This window comes from Lolium perenne, chromosome 3 (assembly GCF_019359855.2).
Source record: "Lolium perenne isolate Kyuss_39 chromosome 3, Kyuss_2.0, whole genome shotgun sequence".
Classification (NCBI taxonomy): domain Eukaryota; kingdom Viridiplantae; phylum Streptophyta; class Magnoliopsida; order Poales; family Poaceae; genus Lolium; species Lolium perenne.
This window is the reverse complement of record NC_067246.2, coordinates 230,982,604-231,007,829: the sequence shown is the minus strand read 5'-3', so window position 1 is coordinate 231,007,829 and position 25,226 is coordinate 230,982,604. Positions and strand designations below refer to the sequence as shown.

Here is a 25,226-nt window from a genome sequence, read left to right as displayed (position 1 = left end):
GGGAATCGAACGTCATTGCGCGGGAACCAGTAATCACCGGCAACAGGGCTCGACGGAACGTTAATCGCCATTAGCGAGCTTGATGACATAAAAAATGTGTCGGTGCGCTGCAACCACCCAAGATAAACGGACACGCGGATCTATTCAGCTGATTTCCTTGCACCGACCCCATCCCAAACGGTCACTTTAGACGATCAAAATGCGGCGGGCCTATGGAGATGGCAGGTGGAGCTCTGGTTTTGCTAGTGTGGCCGTCTTCTCTCAGGCACCTGCTAGCTGCGCCAACACAACACTCTTTTTCTTTACAGATCGCGTCTGTCAGACTGTCAGTGCCGAAGCAAACGAGGCTGTATGAGTAGAGATAACTTACTGATTATGGAGGAAATTTTGTGTCTTCAATTTTATACTTGAGCTAGTTGTGATCAGTGCAAATGATGGTTCAGCTAATTGTGCTACATAACGTGCTAAGATCAGACCGTTATTGTACTCTCATTGTTCACATTTGTTCCCTAAAACGCACGTCTGTTAGTATTGCTTTCTCCATTCTGCATTTCCGCTCCTGATGACGCTTCTTATTTACACATCTGCAGTTCTACATTACCAATATTTTGGAACTGTTAAGTTTCCTTGCAGCGATAATGTAGTCTACTCATTTTAGCCTAAAAAATTCAAACCGTGGAGTGGGAGAAGAATCAGAGGACGGCAGTCAAAATTTGAAGAAACGTCAAGGCTACACAATCAATGGCGAGGAGTGAAACGAAGACACTCAACTGTTCAGTGTCAGGTCACACAAGGAAAGAGAAAACGGTCATATACATGACTTTGTCAAGGAATGCAAGCAGAAATACCCCGTTTTCAACAATCTCAGAGCAGCTGTGTGGTTCAGATAAAGGGATTAGGTGAGCACGGAATCAGTTTTGCATTTCCGAAATATTATGAGCCAGCCTCCTCACACTGAACGGAGGTCGACCATATCAAACTTCACATTGGGGTTCATGTACACATGCGAGCAATGCTCGTAGATTGAAGTACCATCTAGAGGCTCTTCGTGAGGATGGAATCCACTCTCCTGGCAGTCGTGAATCACCCCCATGCCACCTGGGTCTGTGAGGTGAAATATGCCATGTTTCCTGTTGAGAAAAAAAAAATGAAAACCATTAACATAAGACCGTCTAATGGATGAATGAACAGCACACATTGCAAATGAGCTCTTCGAGACATGGAACAACAAAGTACTTCCTTTCCGAGGAATTATTTCAAAGAGGATCAAGCAACAATACTAAGGCATAATTTGACTGTTCAGATTCATGCTTTGACCAACAATTAGTCAAGTAATATATGGTTTATGTTACACAAAATAGACGCCATTAGATTTGTACTCAAAAGCACGCCCTATGAATGTGATCCTATCAACTAAATATTGTAGGAGAAATTTACACTCAAAACACAAAAATATACAGTTAAATTATGCCTCATATTTTGTCAAGGGCACGAGGGGTAGTTGTTATCTAAGGTTCAACAAATTCACTCAAATGAAGACTGCAGAATATCTGTAGGTGAGGAAGGTAAAGGATGTACATGTCAACATAATCATTTGCAGTTGATGGTCTTAGGACAGACTGCTCTTTCCACTATCGGGGAATTAAAGCATTTGTTTATATTATGGCTAAGAAATATTGATATTAAGGATAATCTAGAGCACAAAAAATGCAGACCATGAAATCACTATTAATGATGGCATAATGATCAATAACTGAACAAAATTGCCCCCAAATAGCTTTTGCAAGTCCAATGTAACATATACCTTGTTGTATCGGTAGGTGCCATAACAATTGCAATTGCTTCAGGAAGCATGACCTGTTAACACCAAGATCCCAAAGAAATAATGAAATTGCTGGAGCAATTATCAAATATAAGGAGCAAGTAGTCAACAAATAAGCTAACAAATGATAAAACCATTGGCACAATCTGATTTTAGCAGCAAGATCGATGTTGATCCTCTCAACATTCAATAAGGATTACAGAAACAATAAATAACCCCAACATTTTTGGCTTGGCAACAAAATTTCAGATTGGGCAGAAACAAACAAGAAAAATGCCAAACCTAACCTACCTTGTTAGGACTTCAGTACCAATGCTGCAATCCTTATTGCCCCACACCATAGGAAGGATAAGTCCAATCCTTGCCCACTATGTTAGGACTATGAATTAGAGATAGGTAAGTAAAGAATAGGTTACAATTAGGTGGATTTTATCTCCAATCCTAACATTTATACTTTAGGGGAGTATATGAATAAAAGGAGAATTTATAAGAATTCTATCTAAGTGAGCGGACACCCATTACCCGAATCCCCGGCCCAACAAGGCCGGAATCACAGGCCCACACCACCGGAATGTCTGGCCCATGCTAGGCTAGAATCTGTAATATTTATGCCTAAAGTACCCCTGCTCGTGGCTGGCTTATATAAGGACCCTTACCAGTTTACTTCGACCTAGAAACCGTAGAATGGATATGATGATGAATTAGACTTATGTCTCTCTTCCCTATGGGAATTAGGGAAATCCCTCGTCTCTTAAGACACTAAATCTTTAAGTTGTATCCAAGGCTCCTCCTTGTGAGTGTATCTTTTCTCTTTGGTGACCTCTATCACAACTGGTCTCTTGCTTTGCACCTCTACCAAGTTGTGAGTAGTTTGTTGTGATTCTATACTGAAACCTTGATTCTACATTTACACGTATGTGTAGTTGAAACATTCAGTGAAACTAGATTATTTTATTTACAGTGGCAGAACGAATTTTCGATGGCTTATATCCTGGTTAGTGTGAATCTTTACTATCATTATCATTTGTGTGTCATGTCAAGTGACAAGATCTTGGATGGTGTTACTAATGCGTATGACAGTTTCAAATGGGCAAACTGCGTGCACATATGACCTGGATATGTACATGTGCTATTTTCTAAGATTCTTTTTACAATTATAATGTTCTTCTTAACCAGGAGCATGTGATCCCAGGCTCCATTTGGAATTAACATTTCCAAAGGTGCAAATGGCCGACAGAATTTGCTAAAACATCTTTATAACTAACATATTAAAAAAATCCAACCTAATGTCTGAGGGATGAAAGTATTGTCCAAGTTTCATGGATAACAACAATGATCTACCACCGATACATATTTCATTTTGTCTCATGTTGTCTATAATCTGATACAAGCTAGTCAGTTCAGGCAGTCAATGTGCTTAGAGCTACCTTTGATTACATGAATTTAACAGTATGACCGTTTTCGTTTCTGTGTTGAGTCAACAGTAATAGCAATATAGACATCTTGATGTCCGCACTTGGAAGCATGTAACACAATTTTCTTTTGCAAGATACACATTTATCGTTCATTTGCTGTGAGTGAGACTAAGCGTGCGTATGGACCAAACAATTATGTTGTGTAAGGTACATCGAAAAACTGTGGTATCTGAACAAAGAGTTAATGCTGTTTTCCAAAATGCAACAATTTAAAATTTTGTGCTTACAATGTTTGATCAAATTTATATTAGCGGATATGTGTATTGCACATGCAAACTTACTAGTACATGAAACACAACAAACATTTAGCTATTGATCCAGAAATTATAACCAACATCGTTGCTACTGTTGCATTTAAATCTCCAAATCTTTGCACCACTACCGAACAAGTAACATTGCATAGAATGAAAAAACTTTTTTAGCTCGGATTAACAAGATAGTTAGGGCATGACATCAGTGAGTGCTAAGCACAATAGAAACCAAAATTACTACAACACAAGTACAGCACATAGGGTTCAAACAGATTACCTGATACGAATAATGATTATGAAGATCAATGGAAGATAAGAAGCAGGTCTGTGTTGGATGTGTCTGAAAAAACAGAAAATTGTGAAAAAAAAAACAGTTTAATGATCATATTTTGGATATAGAGTCGCCAAATGGTGCTTTTGGCACAACTGAGCATCACGAAACACAAAAATTTACATTAAACTGTTTCAATTTAGAATATGGAATGAATGTACAATAACCTTAGCATCAACAAGTTCCTAAAAGATAACCTCATCCCCCTCAGATATATTTGATAGGACTGAACATTTTAAGCATATGATTGGTACTACTGAATTTCGTAGGTGTGCTCAATGTGTACTACATCCATGGAATTTCTTCGGTGCGTATGCAACAGTGAACTGGGACATGTACGCTAATATGTATGAACAAATAGAATCCAGTTAAATAGGCTTTCCAAAATACCTATAGTCACAGATCGGCTTGATATAGATCCCCCTTTCAGTGCTTAAGTAGAGTAGTGACAGTCATGCTAGATCAGTGTGTCTTACTGTCTGTAATAGTCAGTCATGCTAGATTGATGTCCCAAAGTCAATATTAGTAGAAACTAAAACAGGTGGAGGATTAAGTTAGCATTTCCGTCAGTTACGATCACTACATATGCATTACAATGCAGGACAAAGGACACTCAAAAGTCCGAATACCAGCTTGAGCAGTCAACAGCAACCATTTGTGAAGCTGAACTTACGTGAATCCAACCAAGAGTGAAAAGTGAGGCTTTGTCCTGAACTTCAAATATTTCTTCTTCATTTGTAGCTTGACACTGGAGAACACAGAAAACCATGCAAGTTATTTCTAAAATGCTACAATTTTTGTACTGCATTGCAATATGTAAATTTGCAGTAAGATGAGCAGATCAGTTTACAAAGGACGGAGCATTAGCCAATACTGAAGTTCTAGTTCTGTCCTCAGTCAAACTTTTTTGAGTTTATAAGGTTTACAGAAAATGTGCTAATATATACAACATAAATATACATTAGTACGAAAAATATATTCTATAACAAACCTACTGAAACTAATTTGGTATTTTAGATGTTGATACATTTTGCTATAGACTTTGGTCAAACATAAAGAAGTTTGACTTAGGAGAAAGCTAGAACTTCAACTGATTGGGAACTGAGGGAGTACCCACGGATCTAATCAATTTAACGAAATTCAAGAGTGGCCAAGAAAACTTGCAGTGCTCGCTGCTCTCAGGCAAGCCATATGACAGTAAACAAAGAGGACACCATTAAAACAAAAGTTTTATTTAATGTATGTAAACCACTCAAAAAAATTAAAATGTTTTGCTAAGCAACCACCAGTCACTGTGAATTGTGGATATAGATTATAGAATATGCTATAGAAGGAAGCTATAAGATCCGCATGAATTACAAAGGGTTCTGCATGATTAACCAGATAAATTGTTTAGAGAAAGGGTTCAGTTGAATTGAGAGTTACGATATAATGAAATTAATAAACCACATATTGGAAAATAGCAGCTTACTGAATCAGACGTTGATTTCTGCTTAGGAATTATCAGTGTCGTCACATAAAAAGTCCTCTTTTTCTGTATAAGCATATAGAAATGTTAGTGATGTAAACAAATATAATATTCATTTTGTTTTCTTCGTGGGGAGATACATACCAGGTAACCAGCAAGAATCCCACATGTTTCCAAATTATTTGCAGTATTTGCCTCAGCAAGCCTCAGAAAAGACTCCATTAACGCCACCGGCTGACAAGGTAAAACAAAATAGCGTTGAAGGGGTATAAGAGGTCTATTGGCTGGATGAAATATGAATAAAAAGAATCATGGTCAATAATACAGTGGATATGGAACAATGCCATGAAAAAGGAAGCTGCAAACTGAATTTAGTTTATTTACCACATGCAAATTCTGAAAACGTCCTGTGTCACAGGTAGCCAATCCTGGTCTTGGATCAGCTACTCTTGATGGAGAAATTGGTCTATGTTTAGGGTGTACTTGTGCCAGAACTGGTGGGGGAGAAGGCTGTCTGATATTCAGCTGGGAGAATTCTTCCTCAAAAGCAGCATAAGATACAGATGCTGGCCCTTTTACTGGTAAAGACCATCGACCATCGTCAAGTGAGAGAACAGACTGCATATCACCATTGATATTTGTGGATCCATCCAGCGATGTTGTACTAGAACCATATGAGCCATTTTGGTTCAAGATTGCTGGCACTAAACTGCAGAAGAATGGAACATCAATGGCAAGTGATCAGGAACAGGCGAACAGCCATATTACATTAGCTGTATGGGTTAGCTTATTTATAAAGAAATGGAAAATAGGGAAAACCCTTCCTAGGTTCTCACCTAGGGATATCACTTTGGGTTAGTTCGGGGTGACTTGGGTACTGGATCTGTAACACGCAGTAATGAAACTCATACATCAATAGTTTCATCATGCTGTTAACTGATAAAGCAAATTGAGAACATGATACTTATACCTTGACGCCAGTGACAGGCCCTGTCCATTGGCCATGAAGACCATTCGGTCCAAGTATTGAATGCCTGGATAATGTTTCGTCCTTTAGATATGGCAAACTGGCAGACCTGCATAAGTTACACAGTAAACGCAAATCATTTTCTCCCTAGTTTTTTGAAAGAAAGAATTAGCCACAACTGTACAGTATGTAGATCAACAGTTACATAGAAAAAGTTCATGTGCCTAAGCAGAAATTCATCTGTAGTAGCAAAGTTGGATTAAATAAACAAAGATATGAAATACAAATGCAAAAAAAAATTAGGCTGCAAGAGCATAGAAACTAGAAGAGACCAATCTTGACAATTTTCAGGAGCAGCATAAATTCAATCTCGTTTTTCCATTATACAGAATCATAATGCAGTCAAACAAATTCTTGATTTTAAGAAATACCAAGACTAATTCCAGGTCACACCCATTATGATTCACAAGAAAATTAACATGGACTCCTTCCAGGTGAAATAAAAAAACAAAAGGTTGCAACTAGATCTCTTGAAAACATCGTTCGAATCAAGCCAGGCTCAACATACACTGGTGGGACTTGAACCTATGGCTATTGACACAGCAATAGGACACCAAAAGCTAGGCTGTCCCTGCAGAAAGCACCGGTAACTGGAAATTTTAAGGCACGCTCATCAACAGTTCAACTTCTTTTGCTTGTATGATTGTGCTGTTTGACCTGAAAGCTCATGCATTACTTATCCAGTTAATCCCTCTGTTCCTGAATAAGACATTGTAAGATCTTGTGTAATAAGTCCATTATTGCTGCTGGTATGGTGTATGCCACTCTAGTACACAGTAGGAAAATGTTTATGTTACTCTAGTACATCTAGGAAAATGTGTATGTTACTCTAGTCCACAGTAAGTCATTTATTGCTGCTGGGATGGTGTATGCCACTCTAGTGCACAGTAAGTAATAACTGACACCGAAAATAACAAGGGGGCACATAAGGGGGGGAAATGGCGCAAAGTTATCTCGAAATCAGAGAATGACATGTAACTAAGAACGAAATTTGAAAACTGGAATGACGCGGAACTTGCAAAGAACACCATGCAAGGCAAATCAGACATACCATAACATGCACATAAATAACATCTAATTATACACATACGATTTGACTAGCTGCCTATCAGGTTCAACGCCCTGTGGCGATGCCTCTTGATGGCCCCCCTTAGAGAACGTTTTCTGCAATGGTCCTGTTGCACTTCCAAAAGCTGGCTACAGGAGAAAATAAGTAGATCCCATGAAAAAGGAAATAAAACAATATATACAATAGGTGTCAATACATTTGCAGTATATAACCCCCTTCTCCAAAAGGTGGTATAGAAACGCCAGGATGGGAAACAATCAAACGAAGGATATACCTGCACCATAGGTGGACTTGGAGCAAGCTGAGCAATTTGCTCCTTCACAATCGGCTTCAGAGACTCTAGCTCGCTGATAACATTCAAGAGTTTCTACAAGAAATTTGAGATACTCGACATAAGCATTCGACAATTCCATTCCAAATTCAAAAGGACAAACTATGACACTGAATGGCTATGTTACTACTCTATAAGAAATATATATCAGGCTTGAGCTAAGCATTTTAATCATGGTAAAACTTGCTCGTTTTACAAACAGTGGTTCAAGTACAAGCTTAGATAAGTAAATACATCAGAGTTATGTGGCCCTTTCTTCAAGAATTCCTTTTCTCTTGACTTGAATGCATGGTAATCGCGATGCTTCGGGATCGTCTCAGACAATAGGCTGCCAGTAACTAGTGGTCAGACATACCATTAACACACGAGCTTAAAATATTATGAGTAGCTAATACCAAGATATACACCAACACAGCTCACCCTTACCTCGAGTATCTCAGGAGGATAATGTACAGGTCGACCAGGTTCTTTTCCTCTCGGTATATGTTAGCCTGTGCGCCACATAAAGCCACCCAAATGTTACAGCCCACGAGCTAATTGGCAGTGTCTAACTTAATTGCATAGCAAACAAGATTCAATTAAGCGTCCCCAAGAGACGAGTTTGCGACGCATTTGAGAGACTCTGGCACGGGAATCGCCGCTTAGCAGTATTCAGATATCGGCTTAGGGTTTGACCTGGCGGAGAAGATTGTCGGCGATCCGGAAATAGTAGGGGAGGCTGATGCGGTGGTCGACCGCCACCGGACGCGCCAGCCCCTCGATGCTTGTGTCTCTCCTGGCTCGCCTAGGTGATGTCATGGCCATTCTATATCGACTCCTCCGACGATCTTTTACAGCGACGAGGGCCCGAAAGGATCTCCAGGCTACTCTGACATGGCAGTGGGGAGGAGGTGAGGGACGGCGAAAGAGGCGGAGGGAAAGACGCGGGGGGATCGGCCGGCCGAGCAGGCGACGCGGCGAAGCGGCGAAGAGGCGATATGGAGGGGAAACCCGCGGTAGCGACGGCGGCAGCGGCGGCGCGTCGGTCAGCGGGGAGGCGTAAGAGAGCAAGTAACTCTGGGCCTGTTTGGTTGCTCCCGTTTCCCCTGAGCCAAAAAGAAAGATCGCTTTTTTTTTTGGAAAACGCTTGCTTTCGGGCGACCGATCGCTGGCACGCGATCGGTCCCTTACTCGCTCGCTCGTCCGGTGGCCTGCCAGTAGCTTTTTCGCATAGGCCCATTAGCCCATAAACACTCCCTGCTGCGATTTTAGCCCATGCAAGCAAAGCAGTCAGCGCAGCCCATGCAAGCAAAGCAGCCAACGCCATTCTAGCTTCGTCATGCCGCACGTAGAGATGTTGTATACGTTCATTAGTTTTGTAACAATTGCGTATAAAATTTATTGGACCTTTCTCTTCTGGCTGTGTGTCTATTTGTGCACCATTTTTTGTTGTTGTAATTATTTGTGACTTTTGTAAAAAATAGATGCCGACTTTTATTGTAATTCAATCTATAGCAAATTAATTATTGATTGACCACTTTTGATTGTTTGCGAACATATGAATTTTTGTTGTATTTGTTTCTAACTTTTGTAAAAATAGACGATGATTTTTGTTGTAATTCAAGTTGTAGCAAATTAAATTATTTCTTAACAACTTTTGAATTATTTGCAAAAATATATTTTTTAGTTGTAAATAGTCTGTGGTTTTTGTGGATGATGTTTGCGACTTTTGTTGTAAACACCCAAATTATTTGTGGCATGTGTTGCTAATTATTGTTGTAAATATTTTACTGGTTTGTTCTAAAGATATTTCTGGAATGAAAGCATACTTTTATTGTAAACATCCAAATAAAATAATGTTAGTTTTTGTTATTAATTATTGTTGTAAGTATGTTTCCGATTTGTTGTAAAGATATTATTGCATGGAAACTGACTATTATTGTAAACACCCAAATAAAAAATATTGTTTTTATTGTTAATTATTATTGTAAATATATTGATAATTTGTTGTACATATATGTGAAGATTTACTGTGAAAATTTTGTTGTAATACTTTTTATTTTTTGTACACAAAGCTGCGGGTTTTTGTTGCTATACTAAACATCGGGTTTTGTTGTAAATATCTGAAAGTTTGGGGGCAAAGGAAAACACGTGTTCGATTTAAACTGATAGGCTTAGGACCGCGGGTTGATTTTCCAAAAACCAGGGGGCAAAATGCAAAACCGTTTGCTGCTGCTATTTTTTGCCGGTAGATCGCGATCCAACGGCCGGGACAGCAACCGATTTCAGTAGGCCACGTCGGCCGACCGACGCTGAGCGCTGCCCTTTTTTTTTTAACAGATAAGGCCCCGAAGGACCGAGAAGCTCTATTAGTCGGTGGGTACAATTACAAAAAAGACCTTGGCTTGAGTAACATTAGCACAAGAGCCATGTAGATTTACAAGAAGGATCCTAGAAAGATAAAGAAAAAAGCAATCAGGTCCTTCTTCTCCACCGTGTCGATAACTGGAACTCGGAGCACGGTCGCCGGTGACGATGCCGGGGACTACGCCACTTGGTTCGTCGCCAGGATGTATCACCATGCCGAGATCGTAGATCTTCCCCTTCAGCTCTAAGGCCTGGAGGAAGTTGATTCTCCCCGGAGCAGCTTCCGAGGTGCGGAGAGGCCCCCTTGGCCAAAGATAGCGTGGGCTGAAGACGTCGACGCTTGAGATCTGCCGCCGATTGAGAGCTTCAGTCGTGGTGAGCGCCGAACGCTCACCAGTGTGCCTCCTAACTCTAGATCGATGAACTCTGGGGCTCACACCCTCCTGTCTATCTCCACGACCACAAGGAGGGGGAAGAGCAGCCCAGAAACTCACCAAACCTGGAGTCAGAGAGAAGTACCTGGATCTCTGTTCCGCCGAGAAGAGCACACCGCTTCGCCTCTCCTCCTCGCCTCCACGGCCGGCCAGAAGAAGATCCGTCGTGTGCCGCAGAAAGCATCGCCCCTCCCCCTCGCCTCCATGGCCGGCCAGGGGAGGCTCTGCTTCGCAGCACCTCAGCAGCAACAGAAGATCCGCAGCTCCTACTTTATTTGCGGAGACTGTGGCTTCCTCCTCGACTCCATGGTCCAACCACCGGCACCATGGCAGCGAGAAGAAGAACCCCCCCCAGATCTTGCCACCTAGATCCGAGGTGCAGCTCCAAGATGCCACAAAGGGACGAAAACAAGAAGAAGAACCTACATATCTACAGCCGGCGCCATCTTCTCTCCATCTTCGGCCAGCTATTCCGGCGGAGAGGAGCGGCCCGGAGGGGAAGAAGGAGCGGTCAGGGACTGTAGCTCACTGAGAGCGAGAGGGGGGAAATGAGGTCAACCTATATATAAAAAAAGATTGCTGTTTGGCTCGGATGAAAATTTTATACAACATGATATTTAAAATAGGCTAAAAGTTGGTTCGGGAGGAACGGTGGCTGCCTCCAACGCTCGTGCCTCTTCCTCCCACACTCCGGCGGCTCAGTCCATGTCTGGGAGTGTTCCTCTGCTGACAGGAGCACCCGACTTCTCCGGGGTAAGTCCCTAATCTCTCCTAGATTTAGAGGTATCGGTTAAGGTTTGGTATTGACGGTAACAACCATTGATTGAGCTTTCTCCAGCCGGTACATTATGATTCTAGATTTCCTAATTTGGGCAGTGCAAATGTCGGTCTGTCAAATCATTGTACTCCCTAAATTAGGAAATTAGCCTTGAACGTGCACGTGTGTTCATAGTGGCATGGCATTGTCTGGACAAGGGTAATGTGTATTCGAAATCTGCATTTTAGAATTAGATAATGCATTGCCATGAAGTGCCAAGACAAGGGCGTGATCAATATTGGTCCAAGAGCATGCCATTGCCAACACAATGGCATGGTCTTGCCATTGTGTTGCGAAAGGCAATATCTTAATCTTGCCACTATGGTGCCATCATGGCTATGTCTTCATCATCACTCTTAACATCCAGTTGGTTTTCTGATTAGATCGTAAAGCTGGAGTGCGACACGGTGGACAAGGGGTTCTTCCCTCCACCCGCTACCAGGACCACATCGTTCAGAACCGCTTGACGAGGGTAGGTGCCTGGCAGGGTGGAGGTTGTGTTGATGCCACCTCCCACCATGGGCCGCCAACCTAAGTTGAGGCACCTCGCCAGAGCGTTGATGCCACATAGGTTCTACATGCAGCTAAGCACGAACGACCTTCACATGCTCGTCGTGCCGCCATGGTTCAAGCAAGCGATACGGGAGTGAATAAAGATCCAACTGCCACGCAGTGTTTCCTCGTATGCATGCCGCTTCTGCGATGAGTGGGTGCAAGTCACCTACCATGGTGGCTAGGTGGTCTTCGGCAGGAACTGGCCAGAGACGGTGTATAAGTATGATCTACATCACGGCGACGTTGTGGAGTTCAAGCTCCAGGCCTTCGTCATCAAGATGATCATCTACAAGGCCGACTCCTCCACTGCCAGGCTCTACACCTGCCCCGATCAGGGCTAGGAGGCGGCGGCCCTATTTTATTTCTATGCTTGTTAATGATGTCCATATGTATTTTTAGTGGTACTTGATCATGGTGAACCTATGTTGATAAGACAATGGCCGTGGCTTTTGATCAAGGGGTTAATTTACAGGCTTTTGTGCCCCTGGAACATCCTTACTTTTGATCAAGACGTTATAGCAAGTCCCGACAGTGTTGAATAGGTGATGCGGTTAGCTTATGTTTGTTGTCATGTGTGCTTACTCTGTTGTGTTGTGGTTCGTTAACGACTAGTTAGGGGTAAGAGCACCATTTGAAGAGGGAGGTAACAACATCGTTGGTTAGCACAAAACCAAACAGCCGATACTTGCGTTGTCAGCCAACATATCGGCGATTATTGCCTACCAATCAATGGGCCGAAATTGCACCATGAAGTTATGTTGGGATCCAAATGTAGTGCACAAACAGGTCCAAGTTGCATTTATCCTCATGCAGCATCCAACGGGCCAAAACCAGAAACAACGAAATTTCGAAGCAAGCAACTAATCATGCCCTCTGTTTACAAGAGATGATGTATTTTACACAGTCTGTTTTTGCTATTTTTATTGTTTCTACATCACCTATTTTTGCTCACGAAAGTTAGATGATGTACAATACACCACCTCTCCTGTGAAAGTGCTCTAGGAGATTATGTATTTTACATCACCATCTATGTGATGTATATTTTAGATTTGCAAACATATGGATGGATCTCATATCAAAATGATTTGAAAAGACAAATAAAATCCAACCAATACTAAATATTACATTACACAAATAGTTCATCATTATTACATCATCAACTTGCACACAAATCAACTCACAAACATGCATAGCTTATCACAAACACTCGAAGTTGATCCACAAACATACATAGTTCATCACATATTTCAACGACGTCCACCACTCCGTTGTTTCCCACACATGTCCACCACTCCTCCATCAGATCCTTCTAAAGATTTTCAATGGTATCTTCATAACAGATCACGAGGAGAGAAGGGGGTTTGCTTCTTCATAAGGGATCACGTGGTAGCACTCAATGAAGCTGGCTACAGGAGAAAATAAGTAGATCCCATGAAAAAGAAAATCTTTACTATTAAGATGAAACCTACGATGTCACATTTCACGTTATTTACATAGCAAATGCCACCGCATAACAACAGATTATCCCCCAAAAAAACAAACAACCTACCTCTAAATATAGCTCGCAACAAACTCTTCCTTTCTTTTCTCTAACTCGCCTATACAATACAACAAGCTCTCTCCTTATCTCTCCTCACCCACGTACAGCCAGGAAATAAATCCTATGCGAATGCGACCGGCCGCACAACAAAAACCAGCAGATGCTCGCCTGACTATCCGGCCGATCACGAGGGGCTCCCATGGATCGCCACTTTGGCTGGGACAAGGAGCATGCCATGGCCTAGGCCACTTCGGCTGGGACGACGAGCATGCCATGGCGTACGGTTGCACAGCATCAAGCACGGCGAGGAGTAGTAGGGAACGAAGCTCCCCTCCCGCACGGACCCGCGTTGCTCGATTGAGGTTGCGCATTGAGGTTGCGCTCCGGCCGCCGCTGTGGGCGGTGCCACGCCACCAACTATGTGGAAACGGACAGGGCCGCAGCAAGCGCACTGTTGAGCCTACGCTGCTATGTCACCGTCGACGACAACAGACGAGGGGCATGTTCAGTGCGTTGCTCTTTCGCGAAGGAGTATTACATAAGGCGATTTACTTGATTCACTTTCAGTTTTCCTAATGCGTTGTGATTCAATACTTCCATATATGCGTTGACAGCTGTAAATTACTATGTACAGTTTCCTCAAGAATGTGTATCCTTTTTTAGTCTTTTCTCTGTATATCTTTTCCAATGGGAAGTGTGCTCAATCAATATCCATCTCGCTTGACTTCCAATTACTACCTTTTTTTTTCTTCTTAAAACCTGCACCGGTTGGCAGGAAATACAGAATTTGCTATTTCTTTGTTGCCCAAAACCTTTGGCCTTTGCCGCATGATTTTTCTTGCAGTTGGAACTGAGAGGATAAAAAGAGTCACCAAGGACAGGACATAACGATTTGTACAACAGTAGTGAGGCAAATAATCAATACTTAGAATCTGCAATAGTGGATCAATTAGAGCAGGTCTAACAGACCCCGTAAAAGGGGCAAACCCGTATAATAACCGTCATTATACGGGTTTCGGCTCTACCCGGCCGTCTAGCAGACCCGTAAAACCGGCCCACGTACCGATTTTTGCTGTTTTCGATTACGGGGCGGCTCCTCGCCCCTTACAAGTACAGGGTGGGAGGCTGAATACAGGGCCAACCCCCCACTCGTGGCGCGGTGAACTTTCACAAAATCGCAACTGCTTTCGCCAAATCGAGCTGCTGCACGCACCCAATCGCGCCAAATCGAGCTCCTGCACGCTCCCAATCGCGCCAAATCGAGATGCTGCACAAGACTACGGGCATCGCCGTCGGCTGGTGTGCGCGCTTGGCCTGGGAGGCGCGCGGCCGGCCGGCCGGCCGGGCGGCTGCGGCACGAGGTGAGCGCTGCGGCGCGGGTGAGGCTAGCAGCGGCCGGGGCGGGTGCGGGGCGAGCGTGCTCGCTGGCTAGGCGAGCAGCGCGGGGTGCGCGGCCGGGCGAGCGCGGGGCGGGTGCGGCGCGCGGCGCGGCCTTGGAGGGCGGCGGCGGGCGGGTGCGCGCGGCCGTGGGCCGGCGCGGCGAGCGCGGCCTTGGCGCGAGCGAAGCGCGCGAGCGCGCAGCGCGGTAGGCCGGGCGGGTGCGGGCGCGGGCGCGGCCTTGGCGGGGCGGGGGCGGGCGGCCGTGGGCCGGCGGCGGCGGCGGCAGCGCGGCGGCGGGGGCCGGGACGGGGCGGGGCAGGGGCTGGGCAGGGCTGTGGCTGTGGCCAGAGGAGGAAGAAGGAGAGGATGAAGAAGATGATTTTTTTTGGCATATTTGGGAATATTCCTTTTTACAGTTTAGACATACGGGGTCTGCTAGCTCGGACGAGTTTTCGGCCGGCGAAAAGTGAATACAGGGCCCTCTACTCGCGTTTTAAGGGGCGAAAATATACGGGGCATGTTAGACATGCTCTTAGTACCCAGGTATCTCACTGAATCAGTGATGGTGACCGGTGAGCTAACTCAGGGATCCTAATACTGATGATATATCGTCAAAATCAAGTTATACTGATAACCTTGGCTATTGTGCTGATGTAGTGATGTACAGATATTCAAGTCGAAATATTCAACTTCCTTGTTCTTTTATCTACACAATTATCAGAAACTAAGAAGACCAGTATTCCAAAATGTGCAGATTCAGTGTATCTCCTCTCGGGTTAAGTTTAAACATAATGGATTCAATGTCCTCACAAGGAAGCAAACAACAGTCTGAATTAGGAAACTCGGGCTTAATACAAGGCAGGGTTTTCATGTGATATTGGGTGCTCCACATTTTTATCAATCGTAATCACCTCTTAAATCTGAAGCTGGACCTCGGACCTTCATAATTTACTTTATGCGATGTTGAAGTTCCAAGCCATCTTATGCAAATAGTACTTCAGTTCGTTAAATTTTGATCCATACTACACTTTGTTAAAAAGCATATGAAATATCCCGGATTAGTTATTTTGGCTTTCTATTTGTCCTATTAATTAACTGAGTGATTTTTTTCAATTTTCCAAGTTTATAGGTTTTCCCATCGATTCACACGTTTAGACGTGGAAGAGTCGGCAAAAATACCATTAAAAGATGAGACCGCCTTGATCTATTCTGCAGTTATTACACAGCTTATAAGTTAACCTTGACGTTTGAACAATGGTGGGTTCGAACAATGGTGGGTTCTACATAATCTTATATGTTCTATGTCTACAATGATGAGCAGGTACACCATGGGCAGACCCGGCATTTGGCTCAGCTTTTTCCTCCAGGCTTTCGGTCGCATCTGGCGAGGGGGATCTAGACTGGTGTCGTTGTGGATGTTGCCATCAATGAAACACTGCTATCAACTATATGCCCTGCAAAATCGTCAGGGTAATTGACCCCAATCAGGTTCAAATTTTTAGCTATTTGGTACCTTTTTGTTCCATCAATCATCAATGCATTGGAAAAGGCGATGCCTAGGAGACGCTTACTCACGCTTAAGCACTAGGCAATAGATAAACGCCTCACTTAGGACATAAGCAGAAGTCTAGGCAGGGCAACCATGAATTTGTCTTCCCCATGAAGAAATCATGCCATAATTCACTGTCGAGACATATGGGCCATATTCTAATGGTAGTTGATAATAATTTACTCATTAACATGCTCTAGATTAATGTGTATTCACATATGATAACCTATTTATAAACTTTATGGTACAAACTATATGCCCGCCTAGGCTGCGCCTAGGACGCTTAAGCACCGCCCCGCCTAGGCACTAGGCGAATGCCAATCGCCTCGCTTACGCCTAGGCACTTTGTGGGATGTGAATTATATTTTTTGTACCAATTAAAAGTTCACAACTGTTGTCTATCCGGTTGCCTCTTCTCAGGTTATGACGGTCCTACTTTGGCAAAAAAAAAAAATGGCCATCATTTAGTTGTGTTGCTTCTAAATTGCAACTAGATAGTTATGGTTCGGATTATGTAATGGAGAAGGCATCGTTGAAGGTGTCCCCGTGTCAAATAAGACAGTAAGGGTTTGGTCGCTGTCGCTAGCTGGTTGCCACCCCTTAAGCAAAAGCAAGAAGATCGCTGCCAGTGGTAATTGTTACAATGCCACAGATTTGGCTGGAGCGAATTTCTTGTACCTTTGTCAGGGAAAGTGCAAGCTTGATCAGTTGATGAGGCTCGCAAATGAAGAGGTGTTGACGTGGTTTTTAGCTAAGAAGGGTGTAATGGGTTATGTAGCAGATGAGAGGGGGGAGTAGTCCCGAAGAAGTTTGATTGGAGTGTGGACGGCTTGGCCGCGTATGTGTTTATTTGTAAAACCCTCTTTGCTATTTCTTACTGAAAAGACAAGCAACCTTTGGTTGGCTGTTCTCGGAAAAAAATATCTACAAGGAGGAGACATGTCTTCCTTTTGTTCCTCTGCAATTGTATACTGAATGATTCATGAAGTGGTGATGTAGACGCATCAAGATTTGCACAATTTCCAAGCTAAATGCATCTTGCGTGAATTAGAATAACAAATGCTTCGGTGTCGCACATCAAGATATTTATTTATATACTGCACATGGGGTGGGGGAGGGGGTATTTTGCTTGATTCAAGATGGTTATGCATTGATTGATTTGATTCATTATTTTCGATGCAGAGTTAAAGCATGGGACCACCTACTCATCTAAGATGAGGATGGATGATGGTGCAACGCATCAATGGCAGAGCCAAGAGTTGGGAGTTGGGAGAAGACAGAAGGGTGACACATTGTTTTCTTGCTTGATGGGGTGGAGAAGAGATGATGCATAAGAAAGACAATGAGATGTACAATATCGGTACTCTTTGGAGTGCACTACCTGAAGCACAATGACAATGAAATGGTGAAAAAGTCGAACTACCTCCTCCATACCAGATTATTAGGAGGTTATATTGTTCCATTTGATTCATATTCGAAAGACGTTTACAATGGTATAATTCTTATGGTACATATCTTATATTTTGTTGACTAAATTAATGGTTATGGTTTTTTCTCGAAATGCGTAATACCCATGCTTAGGTCGACGCAAGTTCGAAATGTAGGAGTACCATATTTTACTGAAAGTAGGGTAATGGTTGGCATTTTATATGCTATCTCGCATTGTCTGATTAGCACAGTGATTTTCTCCTCTTTTGTCGTGATATGATTAAATTTTAAATATGTTTATTGCTCCAGATTGTATGTTTCAGGATTCCCAAGCCTTCATTATTATGAATTTTTTTTGGATGAGAATCATATATTCTACTAATAAAATGATCAAGTGATCGCTGATTGATGATGGAAGTAAAGTATCATGCCTGTACGATGTGAACGTGTTTCCCTAGCAAGACGGAGATAACCGACTTTTTATTGTAACAAAGAGGGATGAAAGAGAAATGAGGAGGCAAAAGAAAATATTACTATGTGTTTGCTCTGCTTGCACTATCAGAAATCCAGAAAAAAATGAGTCAAATTGTGAAGACCGTAGCAATGGTACAAATCACAAAAGGTAGGTGTTACCTATCACAAATCCAAGGACTCCTTCACCCTAGATTTTACAACTTTGATTTTATTTTTCCGTACACCTGAAAATGGTAACCCATCGTACAACCAAAATTAGTAGCATATGGCATTTCATATATTTGACGTTCTAATATTAATAGAATTTTCGATGTAGCATAAATTTTGCTTCTTACAATTGAGTCTTTAGTTCCATAAGTATATTTTTTTTAACTAATTGGATAAATTTGCTGAGCCGTGGCGAAGCACGGGCATTCAACTAGTAAAACAATATATACAATAGGTGCCATAAGTATATAACCCCCTTCTCCAAAAGGTGGTACAGAAACGTCAGGATGGGAAACAATCAAATGAAGGATATACCTGCACCAAAGGTGGACTTGGAGCAAGCTGAACCATCCTACTGCTTGCACCATTTCCAGCATACGTTCCACCTTGACCTTTAGGTTCTTCTGCAGCTCCTCTATTAAGCTCAGCAATTTGCTGCTTCACAATCGGCTTCAGAGACTCTAGCTCGCCGATAACATTCCAGAGTTTCTACAAGAAATTTGAGCTACTCAACATAAACATTTGACATTTCCATTCCAAATTCAAAAGGACAAGCAACAACAGTCACTCTATAAGAAATATGTGTCAGGCTTGAGCTAAGCATTTTAATCATGGTAAACGTGCTCATTTTACAAACAGTGGTACAAGTACAAGCTTAGATAGGTAAATACATCATAGGGCCCTTTCTTCAAGAATTCCTTTTCTCTTGACTTGAATGCATGGTAATCGCGATGCATCGGGATCGTCTCAGACAATAGGCTGCCAGTAACTAGTGGTCAGACATAGCATTAACACACAAGCTTAAGATATTATGAGCAGCTAATACTAAGATGTACACCAACACAGCTCACCCCTACCTCAAGTATCTCAGGAGGATAATGTACCAGTCGACCAGGTTCCTTTCCTCTCGATATATGTTAGCCTGTGCACCACATAAAACCACACAAATGTTACAGCCCACGAGTTAATTGACAGTGTCTAACTTAATTGCCTAGCAAAAACAAGAGTCGATTAAGCGTCCCCGGACCCAAAACTGCCGCATTTACATGCAAACCAAACATCATTAGCACCAAGATACGAGATTGCGACGCATTTGAGAGACTCTGGCACGGGAATCGCCGCTTAGCGGTATTCAGATATGGGCTTAGGGTTTGACCTGGCGGAGAAGATTGTCGGCGATCCGGAAATAGTGGGGGAGGCTGATGCGGTGGTCGACCGCCACCGGACGCGTCAGCTCCTCGATGCTTGTGTAAACCCTAGCTCGCCTAGGTGATGTCATGGCCATTCTATATCGACTCCCCCGGCGATCTTTTACAGCGACGAGGGTCCGAAAGGATCTCCGGGCTACTCTGGCGTGACAGTGGGGAGGAGGTGAGGGACAGCCAAAGAGGCAGAGGGAAAGACGTGGGGGGATCGGCCGGCCGAGCAGGCGACGTGGCGGCAGCGACGGCGCGTCGGTCAGCGGGGAGGTGTAACAGAGCAAGCAACTCTGACCGTGTTTGGTTGCTAGCCGAGTCTTCCCGTATCGAGTGGCTCAAATCGGCAGTTTGGAAGTCGCGTTTGGTAGCCTGGCCTCATCTTGCTTCGCATCGGGCCAGCAATTTTTGGTTCGTTTGGTTGTCTGAATTTACCTATGTTGTTGCAGGAATCGCTTCTCAAAGCATCCTCGGGTCAGGCTCTGGAGAAACACTTGGATCGGCCGTATCTAGCAAGCCACCCTCGTATCCGCACAAATCGATAACGTCGCGTACCCGCAAAGCCACCGCGGGAGATGGCGCAGAACGGCGAAAACTCGGCGGGGTGAATTCAGTCACCGCGCTCCAAATTCCGCCACCGTATATAGGGGCGGCTCTCTCACCGTGAAATCCAAATCCCCTCATTTCCCCCCATTTCGAGTTCATCCACCATTCTCGATCTAGCGACATGGCCGGCTCTTCATCACCCGCACGGGAGGCGAGGTTGGCGGTGGCGACGTTGGCTGTGGCAGCGGCTACTGGCCGCAGATTGTCGTCTTCTTCCTCTGCGTCGATCACTCTGGTTGTTGTAAGTTTCTGCAAACCCTATCCTTAGATATAGATCCTTTGGGTACACAGGGGGTCTGAAAGAATTCATTGTAGGCAATTCCTTCATCGTCGGTCGAGGTTGGATCTTACTCTACCATGGGGACGATTGTCGAGGTTGCATCTGACTCTTCCACGGAGACGGTTGTCGTTGTTGCATCTGACTCCTCCACGGGGACGGTTGTGCTGCCTGCATCTTCGCTAGGGTCCCTGCTTCCCCGACCTCAGTGCTGCGTGTGGCTCCTCTAATTGTAAGGCCGCTCTTTCTTTTCTCGTAGTTCATTGACCTCGTAGTGGTTAAGGATGTGGATGTGGTAGTGGTAGTTCATCGTGTGGTAGTGCTTAAGGATGTGGATGTGGTAGTGGTAGTTCATTGATGTGTTAACGCTTAGGTACGTACTTCTGGTGTTTGTCCTGTAGGCGATCGTACCATTGGACTTTCCTGATCTTTCTGCTCCAACTATTAATGCTCATCATTGTCTATTTTCAAGCAAACCTGCTATGATTTGGAAACCTGAGATTTCAGAGTTTGTGCTGAACCGGTTGGTTCAGCTCGTCCATAGTGACGGTTGTTTTAACATGGGATTCAAAGAGGAGCAGATGAAGAAGGTTGTCGTCGATGTTACCACGGCAGGAGCTACAGGGTGCAACACTTCGTTGATGCGGGAGCAAGGAGACATAGCCATCTGCGGAGCGAGGTGCACAGGACGCAAGGTTTTATCCATGTTCAGCCCCTCCGGAGAGTAAAAGGCCTACGTCATGCTAGATCTTATTACTCAGTGGAGAATTACAATGGGGGGCTTAGTCGGCGGCTACGCCAAGAGCAATGTGGGAGAGATTGGATCTCAGACGATGTGTCTTCTAGGGTTTAGCTCGGGAGTTTATATGGACACCCCCGATCTAGGGTTACATGGAGATAAGTCCAAATCATATCAGTTGCTACTAATCCGGGATTCGCTGCTCCGCGTCCAAGTAATCTTCGCCTTCAGTCGTATGGGCTTCCAGCCCAGTCGCCCCTCCTAAGGGTTTTAGCCCAGTCGCACCAAGGTCGTGGGGGCCCAGTCGTCCGTGTCGACTGGGACTCTCCTTGGGCCTCCTTCTTCGTGGCGAGTGAGACTGGTGACACACCCCCTAGGGCATATCCCCATCAAAGGTAGTTGCTGATGTTCATGCATTCACTCGCATACATGTGAGCACTCTTCAGATATACAACCACATGAGAAGGTGGAGGACCAAGTGGAGCGTCATAATCAAGATGAAATCCGATCGCACTCTGGACTAGAGCGAAGATGGTTGCTGCTTCTATGCAGCTGATGAAGAGGCGACGCATGAGTACATTAAGGTAGTAAGCTTCATTGAGTTCCTTTATAGATACGAAAGTATGCCATTGTCATCCGCACTAACAGTTGTTCCTTTTGGATTGTAGCGCTACCCGAGGCGTCGTCGGTACGTCGGGACTTCGATCACGAACTATGCTCATATGAAGGCGGTCTTCACGTCCCGGTTTGTCTGCAAGACGCAGCTGTTCCAATCTAACTTGTTGTTCATGGTAATTAACTACATTGTAGACAATGAAGAAGAGTATGCCGAGTACCGTCAGCTGCAGCCATCGGAGAGGAGGACCTGGCTTAGGACCTGGCTACGCAAGCAGTCTCCTGCTTAGTGTTTCTGCTTCCTTCATCATAATCTGCTGATTTTTGGAGGTGCTCTTGTATCCCTCCATTAGCTATGACTTGCTTGATAACCTGATCCTCGGTATAATGATTAACTTGTTCGAGGTAGTATATACGAACCCCTCGTATCACGAAATGTAGTTGCTTTGCTCGTGATACATTGCCCAGTAGGGTAAGTACTTTATGTGTATTACCAACAACTTTTAATGAACCGAACTAGTTGAATGTGTTGTTATTCAGTTAACAGTATTGGGTTACCTCGTCACTCTAAGGAAGGGGTTACCACATCACGCTCATGTCTGCAATCAAATAAGGTGTGCGATGCATGACCAGGGCAAAAAGACGTCGGTGCAGACACCCAAACAATGGGGGTTGGCTTTCCTCTCCAGTGCAGAAAATGCCACACGGGCAACCAAGCGACACGCGTTTTATGGCACATGCCCCTTTACAACGCGCAGACACTCCCTTCTCGTTGTGCCAGTGGTGCACGAATTAGACACATGCTACCAAACACGCCCTAAAAGATCGTGTGCAAAATAAGATGGATACATGATGTCTACGCACGCTTCTATTCCTGTAGACAGTGTTGGGCCTCCAAGAGCAGAGGTTTGTAGAACAGCAGCAAGTTTCCCTTAAGTGAATCACCCAAGGTTTATCGAACTCAGGGAGGTAGAGGTCAAAGATATCCCTCTCAAGCAACCCTGCAATTACGATACAAGAAGTCTCTTGTGTCCCCAACACACCTAATACACTTGTCAGATGTATAGGTGCACTAGTTCGGCGAAGAGATAGTGAAATACAAGTAATATGGGTGATTGTAAGTAGTAATTGCAATCTGAAATAAAGATGGCAGCAAGCAAACATGTAACAGAACTTGTTGGAAATGGAGTTTCAATGCTTAGAAACAAGACCTGGGGATCATACTTTCACTAGTGGACACTCTCAACATTGATCACATAACTGAATAAATAAATGCTACTTTCTACACTCTCTTGTTGGATAACAAACACCATTCATTGTGTAGGGCTACAAAAGCACATCTCAAGCCGGAGTAAACAAGCTCCACAACGTCTGGAGTTCATATTAAAGTAACCTCTAGAGTGCATAATAGACCGTTGCAATTTAGACCGAGTACTAACATAGCATACACACTGTCAACAATAGCTATGAAAGGGGGAATAGATCGCATCAATACTATCATAGTAATAGTTAACTTCATAATCTACAAGAGATTACAATCATAACCTACGCTAAGTACTACATGATGCACACACTGTCAACTTTACATCATGGAGGAGGAATAGACTACTTTAATAACATCACTAGAGTAGCACATAGATTAATAGTGATACAAAGCTCATGATCACATAAAGATCACACCATGGGAGAGAGAGATGAACCACATAGCTACCGGTAGAACCCTTAGCCTTGGGGGAGAACTACTCCCTCCTCATCATGGGAGACAGCAACGGCGATGAAGATGGCGGTGATGTCGATGGAGATGACTCCGGGGGCAATTCCCCGTCCCGGCGGCGTGCCGGAACAGAGACTTCTGTCCCCCGAAACTTGTCTTCGCGATGGCGGCGGCTACGGAACTCTTCGTGGAATATCGTCGGTCGTCATAGGGTTTTCGCGTCTGGGAGCATATACAGGCGAAAGGGCGGCTTTGGAGGGGCACCAGGGTGCCCTCACCACCTGGTGGCGCGGCCAGGAGTGGGCCCGCGCCCAGGTGTGGTGTGGGGGCCCCTGGCCCATCTTCGTCTCCCCTTCGGACTTCTGGAACCTTCCGTGAAATATAAGATCGTGGGCTTTTGTTTCGTCCAATTCCGAGAATATTTCCTATGTAAGATTTCTGAAACCAAAAACAAAAGAAAACAGGAACTGGCGCTTCGGCATCTTGTTAATAGGTTAGTTCCAGAAAATGCATAAAATCATTATAAAGTGTGAGCAAAACATGTAGGTATTGTCATAAAACTAGCATGGAACATCAGAAATTATAGATACGTTGGAGATGTATCAAGCATCCCCAAGCTTAGTTCCTACTCGCCCTCGAGTAGGTAAACGATAACAAGGATAATTTCTGAAGTGACATGCTACTATCATAATCTTGATCAATACTATTGTAAAGCATATGAGATGAATGAAGTGATTCAAAGCAATGGTAAAGATAATGACTAAACAACTGAATCATATAGCAAAGACTTTTCATGAATAGTACTTTCAAGACAAGCGTCAATAAGTCTTGCATAAGAGTTAACTCATAAAGCAATAAATTCTTAATAGAAGGTTTTGAAGCAACACAAAGTAAGATTTAAGTTTCAGCAGTTGCTTTCAACTTTCAACACGTATATCTCATGGATAATTGTCAACACAAAGTAATATGATGAGTGCAAATAAGCAAGTATGTAGGAATCAATACACACAGTTGACACAAGTGTTTGCTTCTAAGATGGAAAGAAGTAGGTAAACTGACTCAACATAAAGTAAAAGAAAGGCCCTTCGCAGAGGGAAGCAGGGATTAAATCATGTGCTAGAGCTTTTCAAGTTTTGAAATCATATAGAGAGCATAAAAGTAAAGTTTTGAGAGGTGTTTGTTGTTGTCAACGAATGGTAGTGGGCACTCTAACCCCCTTGTCAAACAGACTTTCAAAGAGCGGCTCCCATGAAGGACGTTATCTCTACCAGCAAGGTAGATCATCCCTCTTCTCTTTTGTTTGCACATGTATTTTAGTTTTATTTATGGATGACACTCCTTCCAACCTTTTCCTTACACAAGCCATGGCTAACCGAATCCTCGGGTGCCTTCCAACATTCACATACCATGAAGGAGTGTCTATTTGCAAAATTAAGTTGCTTACTGATGAATCAGGGCAAAACATGTGAAGAGAATTATTAATGAAAGTTAATTAATTGGGGCTGGGAACCCCGTTGCCAGCTCTTTTTGCAAAATTATTGGATAAGCGGGTGAAGCCACTAGTCCATTGGTGAA

At 43.7% G+C, this 25,226-nt stretch overlaps 2 protein-coding genes across 4 annotated transcripts; both read right to left on the bottom strand.

The window, feature by feature from the left end:
- Positions 1-827: 827 nt before the first annotated feature.
- Positions 828-8,809, bottom strand: LOC127343624 (AMSH-like ubiquitin thioesterase 3). Its single transcript, XM_051369785.1, has 14 exons — positions 8,450-8,809; positions 8,201-8,265; positions 8,009-8,102; positions 7,718-7,810; positions 7,465-7,571; positions 6,318-6,423; positions 6,184-6,230; positions 5,732-6,056; positions 5,492-5,581; positions 5,351-5,413; positions 4,553-4,627; positions 3,826-3,888; positions 1,805-1,857; positions 828-1,130 (listed from the first exon to the last, which is right to left on the bottom strand). The coding sequence occupies exons 1-14, from the start codon at positions 8,576-8,578 to the stop codon at positions 950-952; spliced, it is 1,491 nt and encodes a 496-aa protein (XP_051225745.1). The 5' UTR covers positions 8,579-8,809; the 3' UTR covers positions 828-949.
- Positions 8,810-13,056: 4,247 nt separating this feature from the next.
- LOC139838549 (AMSH-like ubiquitin thioesterase 3) lies at positions 13,057-20,043 on the bottom strand. 3 transcript variants are annotated; one of them, XM_071828364.1, is made up of 6 exons: positions 19,661-20,043; positions 19,362-19,426; positions 19,176-19,263; positions 18,820-18,993; positions 18,457-18,521; positions 13,057-13,332 (listed from the first exon to the last, which is right to left on the bottom strand). In XM_071828364.1, exons 1-5 carry the CDS (start codon positions 19,787-19,789, stop codon positions 18,492-18,494), a joined length of 486 nt encoding a protein of 161 aa, XP_071684465.1. In that variant the 5' UTR covers positions 19,790-20,043; the 3' UTR covers positions 13,057-13,332; positions 18,457-18,491. The 3 variants fall into 3 exon arrangements, with proteins under 3 accessions (XP_071684465.1, XP_071684467.1, XP_071684466.1); XM_071828366.1 differs by having other exon boundaries at positions 13,057-13,328; XM_071828365.1 differs by lacking the exon at positions 13,057-13,332 and adding an exon at positions 15,999-16,300.
- Between the last annotated feature and the right edge of the window lie 5,183 nt (positions 20,044-25,226).